The sequence below is a fragment of the Canis lupus genome, chromosome 31 (genome assembly GCF_048164855.1).
Source record: "Canis lupus baileyi chromosome 31, mCanLup2.hap1, whole genome shotgun sequence".
NCBI classification, from domain to species: domain Eukaryota; kingdom Metazoa; phylum Chordata; class Mammalia; order Carnivora; family Canidae; genus Canis; species Canis lupus.
Window position 1 is genome coordinate 40,740,990 of NC_132868.1, and position 18,698 is coordinate 40,759,687.

General features: G+C 36.0%; 1 protein-coding gene across 5 annotated transcripts in view; it reads left to right on the forward strand.

The window, feature by feature from the left end:
* NAALADL2 (N-acetylated alpha-linked acidic dipeptidase like 2) overlaps positions 1 to 18,698 on the forward strand; it is an 880,805-nt gene that overhangs the window by 384,653 nt on the left and 477,454 nt on the right. For all 5 annotated transcript variants that reach the window (XM_072808120.1, XM_072808121.1, XM_072808122.1 and 2 more), the window contains exon 4: positions 1,998 to 2,117. In XM_072808120.1, the coding sequence (XP_072664221.1) occupies positions 1,998 to 2,117 (120 nt within the window). The remainder of the gene's footprint in view (positions 1 to 1,997; positions 2,118 to 18,698) is intronic.

Consider the following 18,698-nt stretch of genomic DNA (forward strand, 5'->3'; position numbering starts at 1 on the left):
TATAATTGTTTCAATTTGAGACCATAAGCCAACAGCGTATGCTGGACGTCTAGATGAGGGCTGAGAAAGGTGCATGATGGGCTTTCACCGAGGAAAACTTCTATATTTATATATGTACATGAAGAGATGAGGCCAGTGAGGTCCTCAAGAGAATCAGAAACAACTCCCCATGGGACTCAAAGTCGAGAAGGTCGCGGATACTTGGGCAGTGTGGAAATGCAGTTCATCAGGACAGTGACATTAGGAAGGAGCTTTACTCTATCAGTAAAGTTTTGACGGATACCGGATGAATGAAATGGCTCAGGAAATTTTCCATGCCAGAAATGTTTCCTCCAACAGATTTGCAGGCGTCTTGGTGGTACTCACCTGTGCTTCTAAAACCAGAGGTCCCTCTTCATGTGAGTCTTCCATGGAAGCCTTTTGCATGAAACTGGTGAAAGGAATTCGCTCCCTTTGAGAAAAATGGGCAGTTAGAGGGCTCCATTCCCCATCTTTATTCTTCTGCTATTTGCTACCACAAACTCCTTGATGTCTCGACATATGTATGTGGTAGCTGGAAACAGTACATTCTGTGTTACAATGTTATCATTGGAAAGCATAACAATTAGCATTTTTTTAAAGATTTATTTATTTTATTATTATTTTTTTATAAAGGTCTTATTTATTTATTCATGAGAGACACAAGCAGAGGGAGAAGCAGGCTCTATGCAGGGTACCTGATGCGGGACTCGATCCCAGGACCCCAGGGTCATGCCCTGAGCCAGAGGCAGATGCTCAACCACAGACCCATCCAGGCATCCCAAAAATTTATTTATTTTTGAGGAGGGAGAGGGGCAGAGGAAGAGAATCTTCAAGCAGACTCCCTGCTAAGCACAGAGCCCAGCTGGGGCTCGATCTCGTGACCCTGAGATCAGACCTGAACAGAAACCAAGAGTCGGACACTTAACCGACTAAGCCACCCAGACACCTCAACAATTACTATTTTAATGATTGAAATCATGGAAACTAAAAGGGATCATTTTGGATCATAGGAATATGTGTTTGATAGACCCCTCAGTGTGGTACTTTTCAAGGAGAAGGAAAGGAGCAGCTACATCAGAGGATTCTCATTGCAATCTCCAGAAAGTCATAGAATTTTGATATTAATAAAAGGGGACTTTTAAAAATAAGAAATATTTGATGTAGAACATAAAAAAAAAATACTGTAGGGAGGGTGGTTGGAAATGTGACAGAAATCATAGTCTGAGCTCATGTTCTAAAATCCTTGAATGCCGTCCTGGCATGTATGGTTGGTTGTAGAGGTTGTGTCAGTCACACTGAACATATGCGCCACCCGAACAGCTGCGTATGATGGACTTTTTACCTAATCTGCATAACAACTGAGAGCCTTCAAATTGTTTTTTAAGTCTAAGAATGGTATGATTTTTGTTGGACTTGAAGGAAATTAATCTTGTATTTTGTAAAATGGTTCAAATTCCAGAAACTTAATATATAATAGACCGAATTCAATCGCCTGCTAGAAGGATGAATTAGGTTTGAAAGTTGTTTAGAAAGGAGGAGAAGGCAAAGGGAAAATGAATGAAAACCTTTTACAATTTTTTTTTATTATTTAAATTCAATTTAGTTAACATACAGTGTATTATTAGTCTTGGGTAGAATTTAGTGATTCATCAGTTGCATACAACACCCAGGGCTCATTCCATCATGTGCCTCCTTAACGCCCATCATCCAATTACCCCGTCCCTCCCCCAGCACCCCTACAGCAGCCCTCAGTTTGTGACTCTGAACCTTTTCTTTTTTTTTTTTCAAGTGACCAGAAGAGTTGTTTTACCCTGGTAGAAATAGAAAAATCATGTCTGTAGGGACTGGGTCAGGGTGAGAGTAGAAATAGTTCTTTTTTGAATATTTCAAATTACTGTGAATGATTCCATCATGCTAAATGGACAGTTTGCTGTACATCTTCCTGCAAGACTTTATTTTTTATTTTTGTCTTTCAGGCTGGAGTCATTGATGTGAGCTACGGCAATGCAGATGATTTAAAAAGGATTCAAAAAATGAAAAATACAACGAATCAGATTGCACTCCTGAAATTAGGAAAATGGCCACTACTTTATAAGGTTGGTCCAATGGCTGTTTGTTGGCGGCAGGGTGAATATTTTATTCTGTTTTGTTGGAGTGACATGCCTCTGTGAGTGGAGAGGAAGCAAGAGAGACCTAGAAAGAGGAAGAAAGAGAGGTACAGGGTCAGAGAATGTCACAGGAAGATGACTTTTTTCCTCAATACAGGATTTCAAATTAAAACCTTTAAGAAAAAATTAATATCCTTATTACTTAAGACAAAAGATCGTTTAGGCCGGTTATTGGGGATTGTGGGACCTTCATAAAATTGGCATATTCTTTATAATAATACCTATGTGGAATGCTAGAAATAAGAACCAGAGTGTCCTCTTCTTATGACAGATGTGAAACTTCTATTATCAAAACTGACTAATTACTGTGTGCTTTGTGTTAGACGAGTATCTAGCAGATTTACGGTCCTTAGTGATTGATTTTGTCAACTGTATAACTTCACAGTTACTGACTGTGCTCAAGAATTTAATTAAAATATAATATGCTAAGGAGAAACAGAATTTTGATTTATTTTATTTAAATAGAAGTTTATTAACACTCATCCACTAGATGCATTTACATAATTAAAGCAACTCAATCTAAGTATCTCATAATGAACCACCAGGATAGACAGCCACTACTGCTCGTTCTTACTTCATTTTCTTTTTCTATTATAAAAGAATGGTCAGAGGCGCATGGATGGCACAGTCAGTTAAGCATCTGGCTCTTGGTTTTGGCGCAGGTCCTGGTCTCAGGGTTGTGAGCCGGAGCCCCGTGTGGAGCTCCCCACTTAGCATGGAATCTGCTTAAGATTCCCTCTCCCTGGGATCCCTGGGGGGCTCAGTGGTTTGGTGCTTGCCTTCAGCCCAGGGCGTGACCCCGGGGTTCTGGGATCGAGTCCTGCACCGGGCTCCCTACAGGGAGCCTGCTTCTCTCTCTGCCTGTGTCTCTGCTTCTCTCTCTGTATCTCTCATGAATAAATAAATAAAATATTTTAAAAAAACTCCCTACCCATCCCCCTGGCCCTGGGACCCCTCCCCATTCTCCCTTGCAAGCACGTGATCTCTCCCTATTTAAAATCAATATATACAGCTTAAAAAGAAACAAGAAAAAAGAATGGTCAGTGTAGTTGTGTCACTGGAACTCTCTGGTTCTGAAGATATATTGGATTTGTCCTTATCCAACACTTAAAGATCTTTGCTTACCAGGTCCAAAAATTTTCCAGAAATCTGCTTGCACAGTCTGTAAGGAAACAAGAAAATGTCCTGTATCTGCTATCCGTTACCTTCCATGGATGCCCTTATACTTAAATCAGTGTCTGATGATTAGATAATTGGCCAGAATTTTAAGGTACTCTTGAAAATACATTAAGTTTGACATATATGATATATGTATATTGTTGTGATATTAATTTTTAGTAGTATGATTTCTCATTTAATCACATTTTGGTCCAGTGATTCCAGTTAAATCAGTATATCTTATAGAGGGAGAAACAGAAATGATAAACAATGATAATGAATTGTGGAAAATTTTAGAAATGATATATAAGTCCAGTTTGGTATTGAAAATGGTGCTGTTTGGTGAAATACTCTACAATTATAATGTAAAGAACAATATCGAATGGCATGTGAAAATCCTCATAAGTCAAATAAGTTATAAGGTAGATATTTACAATAATCATAGTATTAATAATTATATTAATGCCACTTCTAAAGAGAGCATGTTAGTACTATGGGATAAATACTTTTCTGAGTGTTTTCTTTAAATGCATCATCACATTAATCTTCACAATAATCACATTGCGGAGTAGGGATTATTATTATCTGCAATTTACAGGAAAGGTAACTAAGGCAGGAAAAACAATAAGCAACCGTGTCAAAGACGGCCACAGAGTTCAATGAAAGAACCAGGATTCACACCCAGGCGGTCCCATCTCACATCCTAACTCCTGAACGTGGATGTGTGTCATTAGCGTAGACCGGTAGATAGATGTAGCTGGCCAACTAGCTCACTAATCGAGATGATAGATGGAATTTTTAACTGAGGCTCTAGTATGTACAAGCCCATGCATTTCAAAATGAACTATTCAACCCCAGCATTTCAAAGGAAATAAGTAAAAGCATGTTAGAAAGTTGTCAGACCTCTTGCATCTGGCTTGTAAAAGGTTGGAAGGATGGGGCAGGGAGAGCTGGATATACAGACACACACACATACGCCGGAGACCTGGAAATAGTGTCTACGATCGGCTTCTAAAGGGAGGCCAGGTAGCTGCCTGGACCAGCTCCCCTGGTCCTTCAGGTCCATAAAAGGCACTGATGTTCCTAGGGCCTCTTGAAAAGGTAGCATACGGTCGTAGAGAGGTGACCCAAATCCATACTGATCTGAACACTATCCAAAAAACAAAATTGATATAAACTGGTGTATGTTCTAGTGAAACAAAAGAGTATAAGTAATCACATGTTTTTGTTGGTCTGAGCTAGACTAGTAGGAATGGATTATTTTCTCTTGGCCAAGAAATGGTTTGTTTGTCTGTCCCCCGCCCCTGCCACACACACCCTCTTGTTCCGATGCACCTTCTTCTGACCCAAAAAGGATCCCAGCTTCTCCAGTATTATTTCCTCCAGCCTCTAGGGGCCAATTATATAAATTAGGTCAATGGAATTATGGATGATTTCTACTTCTTTATATTTTTCCATTGTTAGTAATATGGGCTAGATATTCTTTCTAAGCATTTTTTATGTACTATCACACTAATCTTGATAATAACCATATTATTGAAGTAGGGACCGTTATTATCTCCAATTTATAGATAAGTATCATTAGTGCATGAGGAAAGAAAGGAAACAGTAACAACAGACCTGAACTGGTGACGGACGGGAAGATGAAATTTTAAATCACCGGTAGAGTTTTGATCATGATGTGAGACAACGTATTCTAATTATTTAAGACAACTGACTCAAATTGATTATAGGACTTTTAAAATTACCAGTAATCAGAAGAAGTCTTCTTCTAGGTGTTTGGTGATTTTTTAAAAATATTTTATTTATTTATTTGAGAGATAGAGGGAGGGAGCGTGAGCAGGGGGAGGGGAGGGACAGAGGATGAGGGAGAAGGAGAGGCAAACTCCCCACTGAGCAGGAAGCCTGATTCGGAGCTTGATCCCAGGACCCTGGGATCATGATCTGAGCCCAAGGCAGATGCTTAAGCGACTGGGCCACCCAGGAGCCCCTGTAGACGTGTTTTGAACGGGCAATGGGAGATAGAATAGCATTGCTGCTGGTGCATAAATTCTGCGTGTTCAGTCTTCCAGAGGTATGCACGACTGCGATGCCATGTGTGGTAGTGGTAGGGGCCTGTTACATAAATCGGACTGGTGAAATTATGGGCGATTAAAAATTTCAAGTTAGAGAAGACATTCAAAAATATTTGTAACAGAATTTATAGGTCAAATACTCAAAATCCTAACCAGTAGATTAGGAGTTAAAACAAGTTTCTTTATAGTTGACTGCTCCAGAGAATGTTTACATTATGAAAGCTTCTGGCCATATCTACAAAGCAGCAAAGTAGTGGTTTACCTAGAATAGGACACAATTATTAAGAACCTGGTGTAATTCCCCTCATCATCTTATTTATAGGCCCATGAGTAGATTTAACAGAGATCTACGTGGAATCCCCCCCACCTAGGCAGAGCCTTGCCACACACTTGTCTTTTAGGCAGAGGAGTCTTTAAGTCTTTAAATTCCACTCTGGCCATCTCTGTGTTCTGTGGATTATCCCAGATATTTGGAGGAATCATTGGTGATACATCAATACATATTCTCATAGTGAAGAAAACGGAAGCACGGACTAAATACGGTTATGCCGCGTGGTAACAGCTGAGCTCCTTTAACGGGTCCAACAAGCATCATTCTGGGGCTGAAACGAGAAAGTGAGGTGATAGAGTTTGTCGTGCAGCTGGGTTGAAAAAAGCAGAGAACCAACTGACTTCTTTGTGTATCACAGTTGCTAATCGTGCTAATACGCATTTTTTTAATGTACCATCACATTAATCTTCATAATAATCTTATTATTGAAGTAGGGACCATTATTATCTTCAATTTATAGACAAGTATCATTAGTGCATGAACAAAGAAAGGAAACAGAGTTCACTTCTTCAACAACAGACCTGAACTGGTGACGGACGGGAAGATGACATTTTAAATCACCGGTAGAGTTTTAATCATGATGTGAGACAATATATTCAAATTATTTAAGATTATATAAAATCCAGATTGGGCACAAGTGGATGAATGAGTAAAGAGAAAAATTAACCTTTTCTTACCCATGCCGTAGTTACTAAATCATAGTTCAAAAATAAATTTTGGTGGGATTCTCTGCATCCGAGATGGAGCAAAAAGGGAACCTAATTGTGATGTTATCTCCCAAAATGAGTAGAAAAATGTGTGAACAAGAAGGAAGAGATCTCATTAGTTTTATTGTAAATACTATCTATGTATTAATTTAGGGTTTGATGAGAAAATCCCTACGCTATGCAGTAGAAACTATGACAGGCAAGTGGCGCTTAGCCATATGCCTCCACATCCGTATGTTGTTGGGGAAGAGCCACCCCAGTTCACAAGATCTAACTTGCACTAGTTCCCTTAAGCTTAAATACTAGAGGAGAGAGTTTAGGTTTATTTTAGTTTTGTATTTTAGCAGTTTATTTTATGGGAGAGTGCTTTAATTCTTTAAGCTTTAAGGCAGAAGGCTCTTTTTTATGTCCTAATGGATTCACTTAGATTTGTCTGTGACAATCTGAAACTTAGTAAAGCTCATCCTAAGACCCTCACATATTCCCAAATTGCTGGATAGCACTCTGGTACGGAATTTATTTTATAAGTGCAATAAAAGCATTTGGCTTTCTTTTTGGAGCTATTTTCACAAAAGCAATAATAATAAAAAAATTACTGTATACTTCATGACAAGTAGAAATCATATAAATCCTACTGGAACATGGAGGCTGGGCCATTGTCTAGATCTCTACCACACATCAGCCTCCTGTCTTATAGGACTTAAATTTATTGGCAGTGAAATTACAAATGAATACATATATTTATGCCTTTTTTACATGGTGAAATTACACATAAAAATCCACAAATGCTACTGCTGTTTTTTTTTATTTTTTAATAAAAGGAATGACAGCACATTCTTTGTACTCACTGTTATATAGGAAAAAATATCTGTAAGTATTAATTGTTTTTTTTAAGTATTAACTCATTTTTAAATTTTCCTTATTTACAGTTTGACCCTTATAATTAGAATTTTAATGATCTGGAATTCAAATGATTTTGTAATTTCCTACAAATAAACCATTTTCCTATCTATTCATCTGATAATATTTATATTTTAATGTTAATTGTGCTTTGCTTGGCCCCCATGTAACTTAACCAACCACCACTTAAGTTCACAAAGCATTCTTACACTGGGAAGCCTCCTCAAAGAGCCAGAGGGGAAGTGAGAGGTAGGAAACAACTCTTAGGTGTTTATACTTTTCAAATAGAATGTTTCCCACAGATTAGGAAGGGATAGTATTATTTAAAGACAAATAAACTTAATACAATTTACGTAATTTAAAAATGTTTAACTTAAAATGTTGAGTTGGGGATTTAGTGAGGAAAAATCTATAGATATTGGTGATTCCCCAGTCAATATTCAACAAACGGACAATTGGAAGATCAATAAGAAATCTTCTAGTTTAGGTAAAATAAATGCTGAGAAACACTATATTTGTAAACTAACTTCACACCAAGCATTTGCATGCTTTTCAGATTTGCTGATCTATAGTTTAATTCAATCCAGTCTCCTTTTCCTTTTGTCTGATGACATTAATTGAATATTTACAAAATAATTATTTTTTTCTTCTAGTTAATAACTGACAGCATTTACCCTACTTTAAGCGATAGAAGTTTAAGATGGTAAAATTAAAATTTAATTTCTTATGACAATTAAAATATGCATTTAGCTAAGAGCATCAAAAATATATGTTGCTAGTGTAGTAATATAACAATGAGCATAAGAGACTCAATGTTTTTTAGAGATAGAATATTCATGGTATTTGTGTAAGTGTGTGTGTGTGTGTGTGTGGTGTATGAGTGTGCACACTGGTGATCTTATGTGTGATGTGGCAGTGAGGCTAGAAAGATAGGAAAAAAAGAGAAAACTCCATTTTTTATTGAAAGTTTTAGTGCATTATAGTAATTTTTCCTGGTATTGGTGATACCAGTGGATCTATTTTTGTGGCATTCTATGAATATTTCAGATGGAAAAAAATATTTAAGCACCATTGTATGGTGCTTTTAGGTATGGTTTTCTGTATGGAAGCAAACTTGTTTCTTTTTCTTAAGACACTATTTGAAAGTCTTTTAGAAAAAAACAAAAACAAAAAGAAACACTGTCTTGATACTTAGAAAGTGTACACTTATTCACTGACTGATTAAATGAGGTACTTCATACCCAGTTCTCAGAAGTAATTACAAAAGAGCAAAATATGCTCTATATTTTATAATTATAAGACTCCAGGGCTGCTCCATTGATCACAGAAAACATGGTCAGGACTAGAACACAAAATCAGGAAACAATCGTTTAATGTATTTAAAAGCTAAATCTGCTGTTGTTTTTTAAATCAGAATATTTTCCATTTTCCACTGACTGACTTTACTTATTTTTCTAAATGACTTAGACCAAATATTACCATATTTACAAAAGTTAAATGGTTTTTGTTAAAATACAACTTCAATCATAAGTTATAATGAAAATACTTTGGACTGTGTCATTATTGTACCATTTAGCTATCAGACTTTTAAAAAGTGAGTTTAGAACAAAAATAACTGATTGAACGCTTCAGATCCTATTCCTAATACTAAAGTAATGTTTGTGGGTCAAAACGAAATAAAGGTATGTCTAAAAGTTTTCAAAGTCTGTAGTGAATGAATACCAAAGTTTGGAAGTTATGTTTGTATTTTACCTATGTGATAATATAATTTAATTATATTTAATATTTTTTATTTGTAAAAATATTTTTATTGATAGACACAGAGAGAGAGAGAGAGAGAGAGAGAGAGAGGGGCAGAGACACAGGCAGAGGGAGAAGCAGGCTCCATGCAGGGAGCCCGACATGGGACTTGATCCCGGGTCTCCAGAATCACGCCCTGGGCTGAAGGTGATGCTAAACCAATGAGCTACCCAGGCTGCCCACATTTAATATTTTAATATAAAATCAAAACAAGTAACATCATGTATTAGAAGGGCTGATTTTTGCATATATGTTACATATGTTCAACAGAAATAATCCCTTATTTTCACACAAGTTTGGCACCACAAGAAAGGTGCAAAGCATGTTGTTGCTCCTGTTATCCCTATCAAAATAATACCGTTGACTCATTTCACAGAGTTGGAACAAATAATCCTAAAATTTGTATGGAACCAGAAAAGACCCCAAATAGCCAAATTTATGTTGAAAAAGGAAACCAAAGCTGGGGGCATCACAATTCCAGACTTCAAGTTCTATTACAAAGCTGTAAATATCAAGATAGTATGGTACTGGCACAAAAACAGACACAGAGATCAAGGAAACAGAATAGAGAACCAGAAATGGACCCCCAACTCTATAGTCAACTAATTTTTGACAAAGTAGAAAAAAAATATCCAATGGAAAAAGGATAATTTCTTCAACAAATGGTGTTGGGAAAACTGGACAACCACATGCAGAAGAATGAAACTGGACCATTTCCTCACACCACCACACACAGAAATACACTCAAAGTGGATGAAAGACCTAATTGTGAGACACGCATCCATCAAAATCCTAGAGGAGAACACATGCAGCAACCTTTGTGACCTCAGTTGCAGCAACTTCTTTATAGGCACATTTCCAAAGGCAAGAGAAACAAAGGCAAAAATGAACTATTGGGACTTTATCAAGATAAGAAACTTGTACAGCAAAGGAAACAGTTGACAAAACCAAAAGAGAACTGAGAGAATAGAAGAAGATATTTGCAAATGACCTGAGATGAAGGGCTAGTATCCAAAATCTATAAAGAACTTTCAAACTCAACACCCAAAACCCAAATAATTCAATCAAGAAATGGGCAGAAGATATGAACAGACATTTCTACAAAGGAGACAAACACATGGCCAACAGACACATGAAAAAATACTCAACATCTCTTGGCATCAGGGAAATACAAATCAAATTACCATGAGATATCACCTCACACTGGTCAGAATAGCAAAAATTAACAAATCAGGAAATGACAGATATTGGCAAGGATGTGGAAAAAGGGGAACCTTCATACATCATTCATTGATGGGACTGCAAGCTGGTGCAGCCACTCTAGAAAACAGCATGGAGGTTCCTCAAAAAGTTGAAAATAGAGCTACCCATGACCCAGCAATTGCACTACTAGGTATTCACCTCAAAGATACAAATGTAGTGATCTAAAGGGGCACCTGCACCCCAATGTTTATAGGAGCAATGTCCACAATAGCCAAACTATGGAAAGAACCCAGATATCCATTGACAGGTGAATGGGTAAAGAAAGTGTGATATATGTATACATTTATATATTTTTGTAAATATTATATATATATGTGTATATATATATATATATATATATATATATATTTATACACACAATGGACTACCACTCAGTCATCAAAAAAAATCTTCCATTTACAACCATGTGGATGTAACTAGAGGATATTATGCTGAGCGAAATAAGTCAATGACAGAAAGACAACTATCAACTGATCTCACTCATATGTGGAATTTAAGAAACAAAACAGAGGATCATAGGGGAAGAGAGGGAAAAATAAAGACAAAATCATGGAGGAAGACAAACCATAAGAGACTCTTAATCATAGGAAACAAACTGAGGGTCACGAAGGGGAGGTGGGTAGAAGGACAGGGAAACTGGGTGATGGACATGAAGGAGGGCACATGATGTAATGAGCACTGAGTGTTACCTAAGACTGAAGAGTCACTGAGCTCTGCCTCTGAAACTAATAATACACTGTATGTTAATTAGTTGAATTTAAATAAAATTAGAAAAACAAACCAAAAAATAAAATAAAATAACATTTTATGTTTTTAAATAGGTAGAAAATAAATTAAGCAAGCAATCAAGAAAGGGAGAGTAAGAAGTCAGAGACGGACAAGGAGCGAGGGAGGAATGAAGGAGGGAAAAAAAAAAGCAACTGATTTCTTTTAGTTCATTTCCTAACGTTACATGTTTCAGAAATATTTTTATATATTAAATATTACCCTAATATCTGGAAGAGTAAGCTTCAGACCTATTTTAACTTCTGGCAATTATTTGGACTCACCAATGTAGATGTCTGTTATGGCAAGAACATGGCTTTGTGGTCATTCTGAGCTACTTTTAAATATCCCAGTGTTTCCTTCTCCCCCTGTGTATAGTTGACAATTTTTATTTTTCCCACCTTACAGAGGTGTTCTATTCCTTCCCATCTGCTGTATTTGCTCTGTGTCCAACAGGTAACTTGTTTTAAATCGTGAACCACAATATGGCAGGAGGCGAGGGTGGTAGATACAGGTTCAAGGCCTCGCTCTTCTTGAGGGTTAAGTGACCTTAGACATTTATATGATTTCTTGCTCTGAAGTCTTAGAGGTTTTGTTTGTTTTCTCCTTTTTTTCTTTTTAAAAACTTACATTCTCTACAGTGGTGATAAAAATCTCAACTTTTAAGGTTGTGTGAGCATTAAAATGCAAGCACGACTTGTGATAAAATATTATATTTTTAAGCCCTTAAAAACAAAGAATCTAATGAGAAGGGACATGAATTTAGTCATGAGGAAATGGCAGCTCTCTCAAACTCTCAGAATTGAACTGAAGACAATAATATACTTATGAGATACACTCGATTATAGAAATATATTCATTTAAGATTGCACTTTTTCATGATTTAACAGTAAGAATTATGTTGATGCTATGTAGTAGCATAATTTTAATCTCAAAGGAAAAAAACTTGCCTTTTTAATTTTTTGTAAAGTAAGGCAGATCTAAATAAATGTAGAAATTAATGTCAAAAATAAACATAAATTAAGATGAATATAAATAGTGACCTAACAGGATAGTACCTACTGTCAATTTTTACATTCTTCAGTCTTTATTTTTATGCACAAATTTCTTTTTAAAGTGATGGAGTTCTGTAATATTGTGAAAATAATATTTAGGTAATTAAAACTATATTATATTCACAGAATGGTAATTATGTAAACATTTACAAATTTAAAATTTATTGTGAAAGTGGAGGTACCATGTATGGCTCTAAAAACACAATGAAATTTCCTGAATCATACGGTTACTGTAAAAATTAAGTGAAATAATACATGTATGTGCTAGAATATGCTAAGCACTTGCTGAAAGTAAGCCAATATTTTATTCAATCACACCAAAATGTTTTAGCAATTACTGCATTTTCTATTTGCATTTCATTTCCTTAATGGTCACTGTCCTGGCTAATCAAAATCTAAGCCGTTATTCATTCAATAGTATAATCCCTGCCTTGTTTGTTCCACACGAGGCTCAGTACTTCCGTAGAGGGTTCACATTATTTCAGGAATTATTATGATGTTGAAGATTTTCATAGATGTTTGAATTTAGAATATCCTAAAAATGACTTTAACTTTGAGATTTTTGCATAACTCCTTTCATTACTGTGTTGAAATTTCTCACAGGGTGTCAACAAAATTGAAAAATTCAAAGATAAATAAACCCTTGGCTCTGTACTTAACAAAGTTTTAAAAAATCCATCCAATGTCTGATATTAATTGCTATCCATTTAGCACTGAGCTCTTGCTCTCTGTCTTTTAATAAAGGTAAATTAATTATTATCTTGTGGAGGAACACATTGATAAGGAATACTAGGCAGCAACTTGGATTTTACTCATTTGCTGTTGCTATAAAATATGTGGAGACAGTTAAATTACTTCTGGAAAGAAATATCATTAAAAAATGAATATTTGGCAAACAAAAAAAAAGTCCAAAACACTCTCTCTAAAATTCATGTGATTAAAATTATAGCCATACAATGTATTATAGCTGGTTTTGAATTCAATTAGACTTCCTGTTTTTATAACAAATTAACCTTTGTTAAGCTATAAAACCTTGACCCAGCTATACAAACAAAATATTCTCACTTGAACTTTGAAAATAATATACACTCAATAACATTTTATTTTAATAAGTAATTATTAACAGAAAAGTTAATTTATTACTCTCATAAACATTCATTAAATTGTTTTTTAACTGAAAATATTCACTGTGTTTATGCAAAAGCTATTGGAAAGGTTTTATAGCCCAATATATATTATAGTTAAAAATAAGGCTTTTGTGGTTTTAATAATGTACAGTTTGAAAAAAAGCTTATTACAGGTAAAATGAAAGTTATTTTTACTTACTAGATTTGCATTTCTAAATTTTATTCAATCTTTATTACTTTCTTGGTATATATTCTCTCGTATTGAATTTTAGATTACACCTAGGAATCTCATTTAGTAGAATACATTTCTTATAAATTTTCTTAAATTAATAACTAGTTTGTTATTTGAGTATTATAGTCATCCAACTACATTTTAAAGGTCTTAGTACACTAACATTCCCAATAATTTTGGAATAATTATGCATTTAAAATCAAGTTTGTATTGGAAAATCAGAAAAATTAGAGTATAATCTGAGAAATATGTGTAGTATAATAGCAGACTTCAATTTGGACTAGTATTCATAATCAAGGAAGAGCTATCAAGCATTCTTCCAAAAGATCATGTTTTTCTCTTAAATTTTAAGTTATTGTTTTCTTTTTGTTTTTATCCAAATCTATTAGGTTATTACTATCCTACCTATCACTAGAGAGCAGGCTGTTGTTGTTGTTGTTGTTCTTCTTCTTCTTTTTTTTTTTTTTTTTTAAGTAGATAAATTATCCACATCAAGCTTCTTTTATAATTCACACACCAAGAATTTTTCAAGAGGGATGCCCCGGGGGCTCAGTGGTTGAGCATCTGCCTTGGGCTCAGGGCATGACCCGGGGTCCTGGGATCGAGTCCCGCATGGGGCTCCTTGAATGGAGCCCGCTTCTCCCTCTGCCTGTGTCTCTGCCCCTCTCTGTGTGTCTCTCATGAATAAATAAATAAAATCTTTAAAAAAAGTTTTTGAGCAATGTTAAGATATATTCCATCATATATAAAATGACATCAAATGAAATTCAACCCTTACAGTTGTAACTTGCCATACTTACCTGATACTGTTCCAATACCCAAACCAAAGACTGTTCTAATACAATTTTTTTTGCCTTTAAGTAGTGGCATATCTGTAATTGGACAGGATTACAACTTGTGATGGTATTATGGATATTAAAACATCTGATAAAATCTAAAAGTTAATTTCAGTGCTGTTATGAAAACACTGTGAAGAAACTTTTCTTCACCTTATATTATTGTGGGTGCTATTGAACACTATTTTCAGTTTTATAAATTTTAGAACCTTAAAGATTATTTAACTTAAGAGAAGACCTAGTTAAAAAAGGAAATTTGTAATACTTAGTGGATTAAAATGGAATTGGCTTTCCTCCCAAATTACTATCGTATGAGAGATACACAAACATCGTTCTACCCATTCCATATCCTTCATTCTTGAGTTTTATGTGACTCTGTAGGAAATTATTTAAACCATTCACACATGTACCTGGATTGAATTTTTGTTTTTAATTTAGAATAGTAAACAAAATGAGCCCACTTTGGCTTCCTCTGTTATTATGTGTACTCACATATTACATAAGTTTTAATTTTTATCGTCCTTGTTTCAACATGCTTTGATGTTCAACAGCCTACTTTGAAGAAAACCAAAGATAAGAGTAGCTACAGGATATGAGTCTGATTCAATCAGAAAATTTAATGATGAGGTCATTAAAAATAATATAATTTCTAAAATTTTCAAAATTGTGATATTCTGGATTCCATATTGCCTTTTCTTCTTAGACAGTAAATCTAAATGAGAAAGTGTTTTAGCCTAAGTTAGAATCAAAGAGAACTGGACAAAATAGCTGAGTAACCGGTGCTGGAAATAATGAAGTGAAACATGGCTACAAATGGTATCATTAGGGATCCCTGGGTGGCGCAGCGGTTTGGCGCCTGCCTTTGGCCCAGGGCGCGATCCTGGAGACCCGGGATCGAATCCCACATCGGGCTCCCGGTGCATGGAGCCTGCTTCTCCCTCTGCCTATGTCTCTGCCTCTCTCTCTCTCTCTCTCTCTCTGTGTGTGACTATCATAAATAAATAAATAAATTAAAAAGATCTTAAAAAAAAAAAAAACAAATGGTATCATTAATGTGATAATTGGTAAAACATGCAAATATTTTCCTTTGGTTTTTACAAAATTCCTAGTATGACTTACTAAATATGTAGATTTTATTTATTTTACTTTGCTTAGCTTTATTATTTGTGTGCTTTAATCACAAAACAGGTAGAATCTATTTTTAAAGTAAGATCACTTAAGGGTGACTGGGTGGCTCAGATGGTTAAGCATCTGTCTTGGGCTCAGGCCTTCGGCTCAGGTCATGACCTCCAGGTCCTGGGATGGCCTCCCATGTTGGCCCCCGCTCAGCGGGGAGCCTGCTTCTCCCTCGCTCGTGCTCGCTTACGTGCACACTCTCTCTCTCTCTGAAATGAATAAATAAAGTTTAAAAAATAAAATAAGGTCATGTATAGAGCAGGAAGCTGATAAGCCAGGAAAGAATTCTGTTTTCCAAGTAATTTGGGGTTGTTTAAAATTCTGGTTGGTTAGAGAGGACCACTGTAAAGCCCTTTGCCCCAAACTAGGAAACACAGGTATGCAGATGACACTTTACAAATGCGCAGAGTATGAGACCATATCCACAGAATTTGAGAGGTTTCAGGGAGGTCTCTTTAGCCTAAATAATGTTGGTTAAAGGCCAGAAATTAAAAGTTACTATTTAATGCCCTTAACAGGCAATTTGTTAAGATGTCATTACACATAATATAATTTATAAAGATTTATTAAAAGGTAATTAATATCAGTGTATCATCAATTTCATATCCTTAGCTCGGGGGAAGGGTAGACAGAATGCATCTGGGGTCGTGGCACTAAGTGTAGAAGAAGTGGCTAAACACAGACTTGAATTCTTCACTTGACCTCAGGGGTTTTTGTATCAGTTGTTTGTTGCTATTTATAATCAATTCCCAGGCGCCTGGGTGGCTCAGCGATTAGCGCCTGCCTTTGGCCCAAGGTGTGATCCTGGAGACCCAGGATCCAGTCCCCCCGTCGGGCTCCCTGCATGGAGCCTGCTTCTCCCTCTGCCTGTGTCTCTGCCGCTCTGAAATCAATCAATCAATCAATCAATCAATCAATCAATCAATCCAACCTCGTTTCTCATGGCCTAGGCGTGGAACATGATCATTTATATGGGTTTGAGTCCCAGTTCTACCCCTTAATTGCCATGAGTCCGTATTCAAGCCTTTAACCTCTTTAAGATTTATTTTCTTCCTTGTGAAATCAGTAGTGTTGTCTTTATATCACCTGGCTTTTAGTAAATGATTCATAAATGCCCAATCTTCTTGTTGTAACCATGGTAAAGGAACCGTTCTTATTTTCCCTGGCGATTTTTTTTTTAAATGTAGTTATCTGAAGGATATTTTGTGGAACTGCAATTTTCAGATACATTATCTCTTGTAAACACTCATAATCTTTACAAAATCACTGTGATGTGTAGGAACGGTCACTGCTCCACAGTAACTAAGTCTGAAGGTTCGAGTGGTTTACTTGACGTCATGCCTAATATTAGCCAAGAAAACTAGGCCTGTTACTTCAAACCTTATGTGCTACTGCTCCCCACAGTTTATTAATTTATGTGAATTAACGAAGAAACCATTACTTTAAGATGTCTTCTCTCAGACATTTGCAGCATTGTGGCTTCAATCATGGATCTTTACATCTAATAAAAGATATTTTTAGGGCCTCTTGGGTGGTACAGTCGGTTAAGCTTTCAGCTCTTGGTTTAGGCTCAAGTGGTGGATGATACCTGGGTCATGAGATCTAGACCTATGTAGGGCTTCACGCTCAGCATAGAGTCTGCGTGAGATTCTTTCTCCCTCTCCCCCTGCCTTTCCCACTCAGGACCTCTTTCTCTTTCTCTCTCTCTCTCTCAAAAAATCTATATTTTTAAAGATGTTTTTAGATTAGTTGTCCATGGTTCAGAGTGAGAAAGATATGAAAGATAAAGCAAATGTGGGGAAAAATAATGAACATCCTGAGAAGTCAGGTGAACAGTATGTGAATCTTAGCCTGGCCATATTTTCATTTCTATTGAAATCTTTGAAACTTTTCAAAATAAGTTGGGAGGGGAATGAGGGTGGACTTAACCAAGATTCTCAATAGGTGCCTGAAAATGCCTATATTCTAGTATTAATTTCAGCTTCCCTCACCTCCAATGAGAGATTGAGAGATTATAGAGATTTCCCATCTCTGACCCTTTGTCAATCATGCACACTAATCAGATGATTCAGAATTACCAACTCAGCTGTCCCGAATCTGACCTGATTTAAGGGATAAAATATATCACTTGATATTCTCCCTGCGAAGGATGGTAAAAACCAACCGGTGGGTTGGATATGGTCATTACAGGTAAATCACTCTTCATCCACAGTGACTGAATTTTGATATTTTTATCAGATTACTGACAGCAGGGAAGACATAGCCTGAGGCACCCAAACAAAAGAAAACTGAATGTGAATTGGTGTTAAATTTATTCCCAACCAGAGCGCCTGGTGAAATCATAGGGCACTTGCATATCTGAGCTCGTTTATTATTAGAGAGGAGTTCTCATTAACTTCTTCGGGAAACTGTTGCCATTAAATCTTATCTTGAATGAGAAGAATTTGTAACTTGAAAATGTTTATGAATTTTTCATAAGAATCGTTTTAGGGTGCGTGCTTGTATGTGATAGCCTGGCAAAGGTTGACAGATATGTGGAATATTGTAATGACTTGATGGATGCGCATGGAATGTTTAATGGAAAAGTGAGAAGGGCCTGCTAGCCTGCTGGGAACATCTCCCAGTGTTGTACTGAATTTTGTTGGCTGTTAACAAAATCCTCACAGAAAGGAATAGTTTCTAACTAATGAGTTGAAAGTGACAGGATTATTTTGTTATACTAACCAGGCCCGTAAGAAATATTTTTTGGAGGAAGGATCAGTGACTTATTTTTGTTTTGTTTTATTACATATTTTTGAAATATATATCTGAGCTAAGTAGATCTTAATAAGTAGGCACACAGTTTTTTGTTCTTTGTTTTTTCAGATGAGGATCCTATGTAATTATATTTCTTACTGCTTCGATGTCACAGAATCCTAGAGAAATTTCACAGTTAGAAGAGAATATGAATAGTTTGGCCCAGAGCAGCAGACAAAGACCAGAAAATATCAGGAAAATAACATTAAAAACAAATAATAACTTGGTTCATCTTAGCAAGAGAAAGATACGCAAAATTAGAGAAAATAATCTGCCCCATGCATTGTT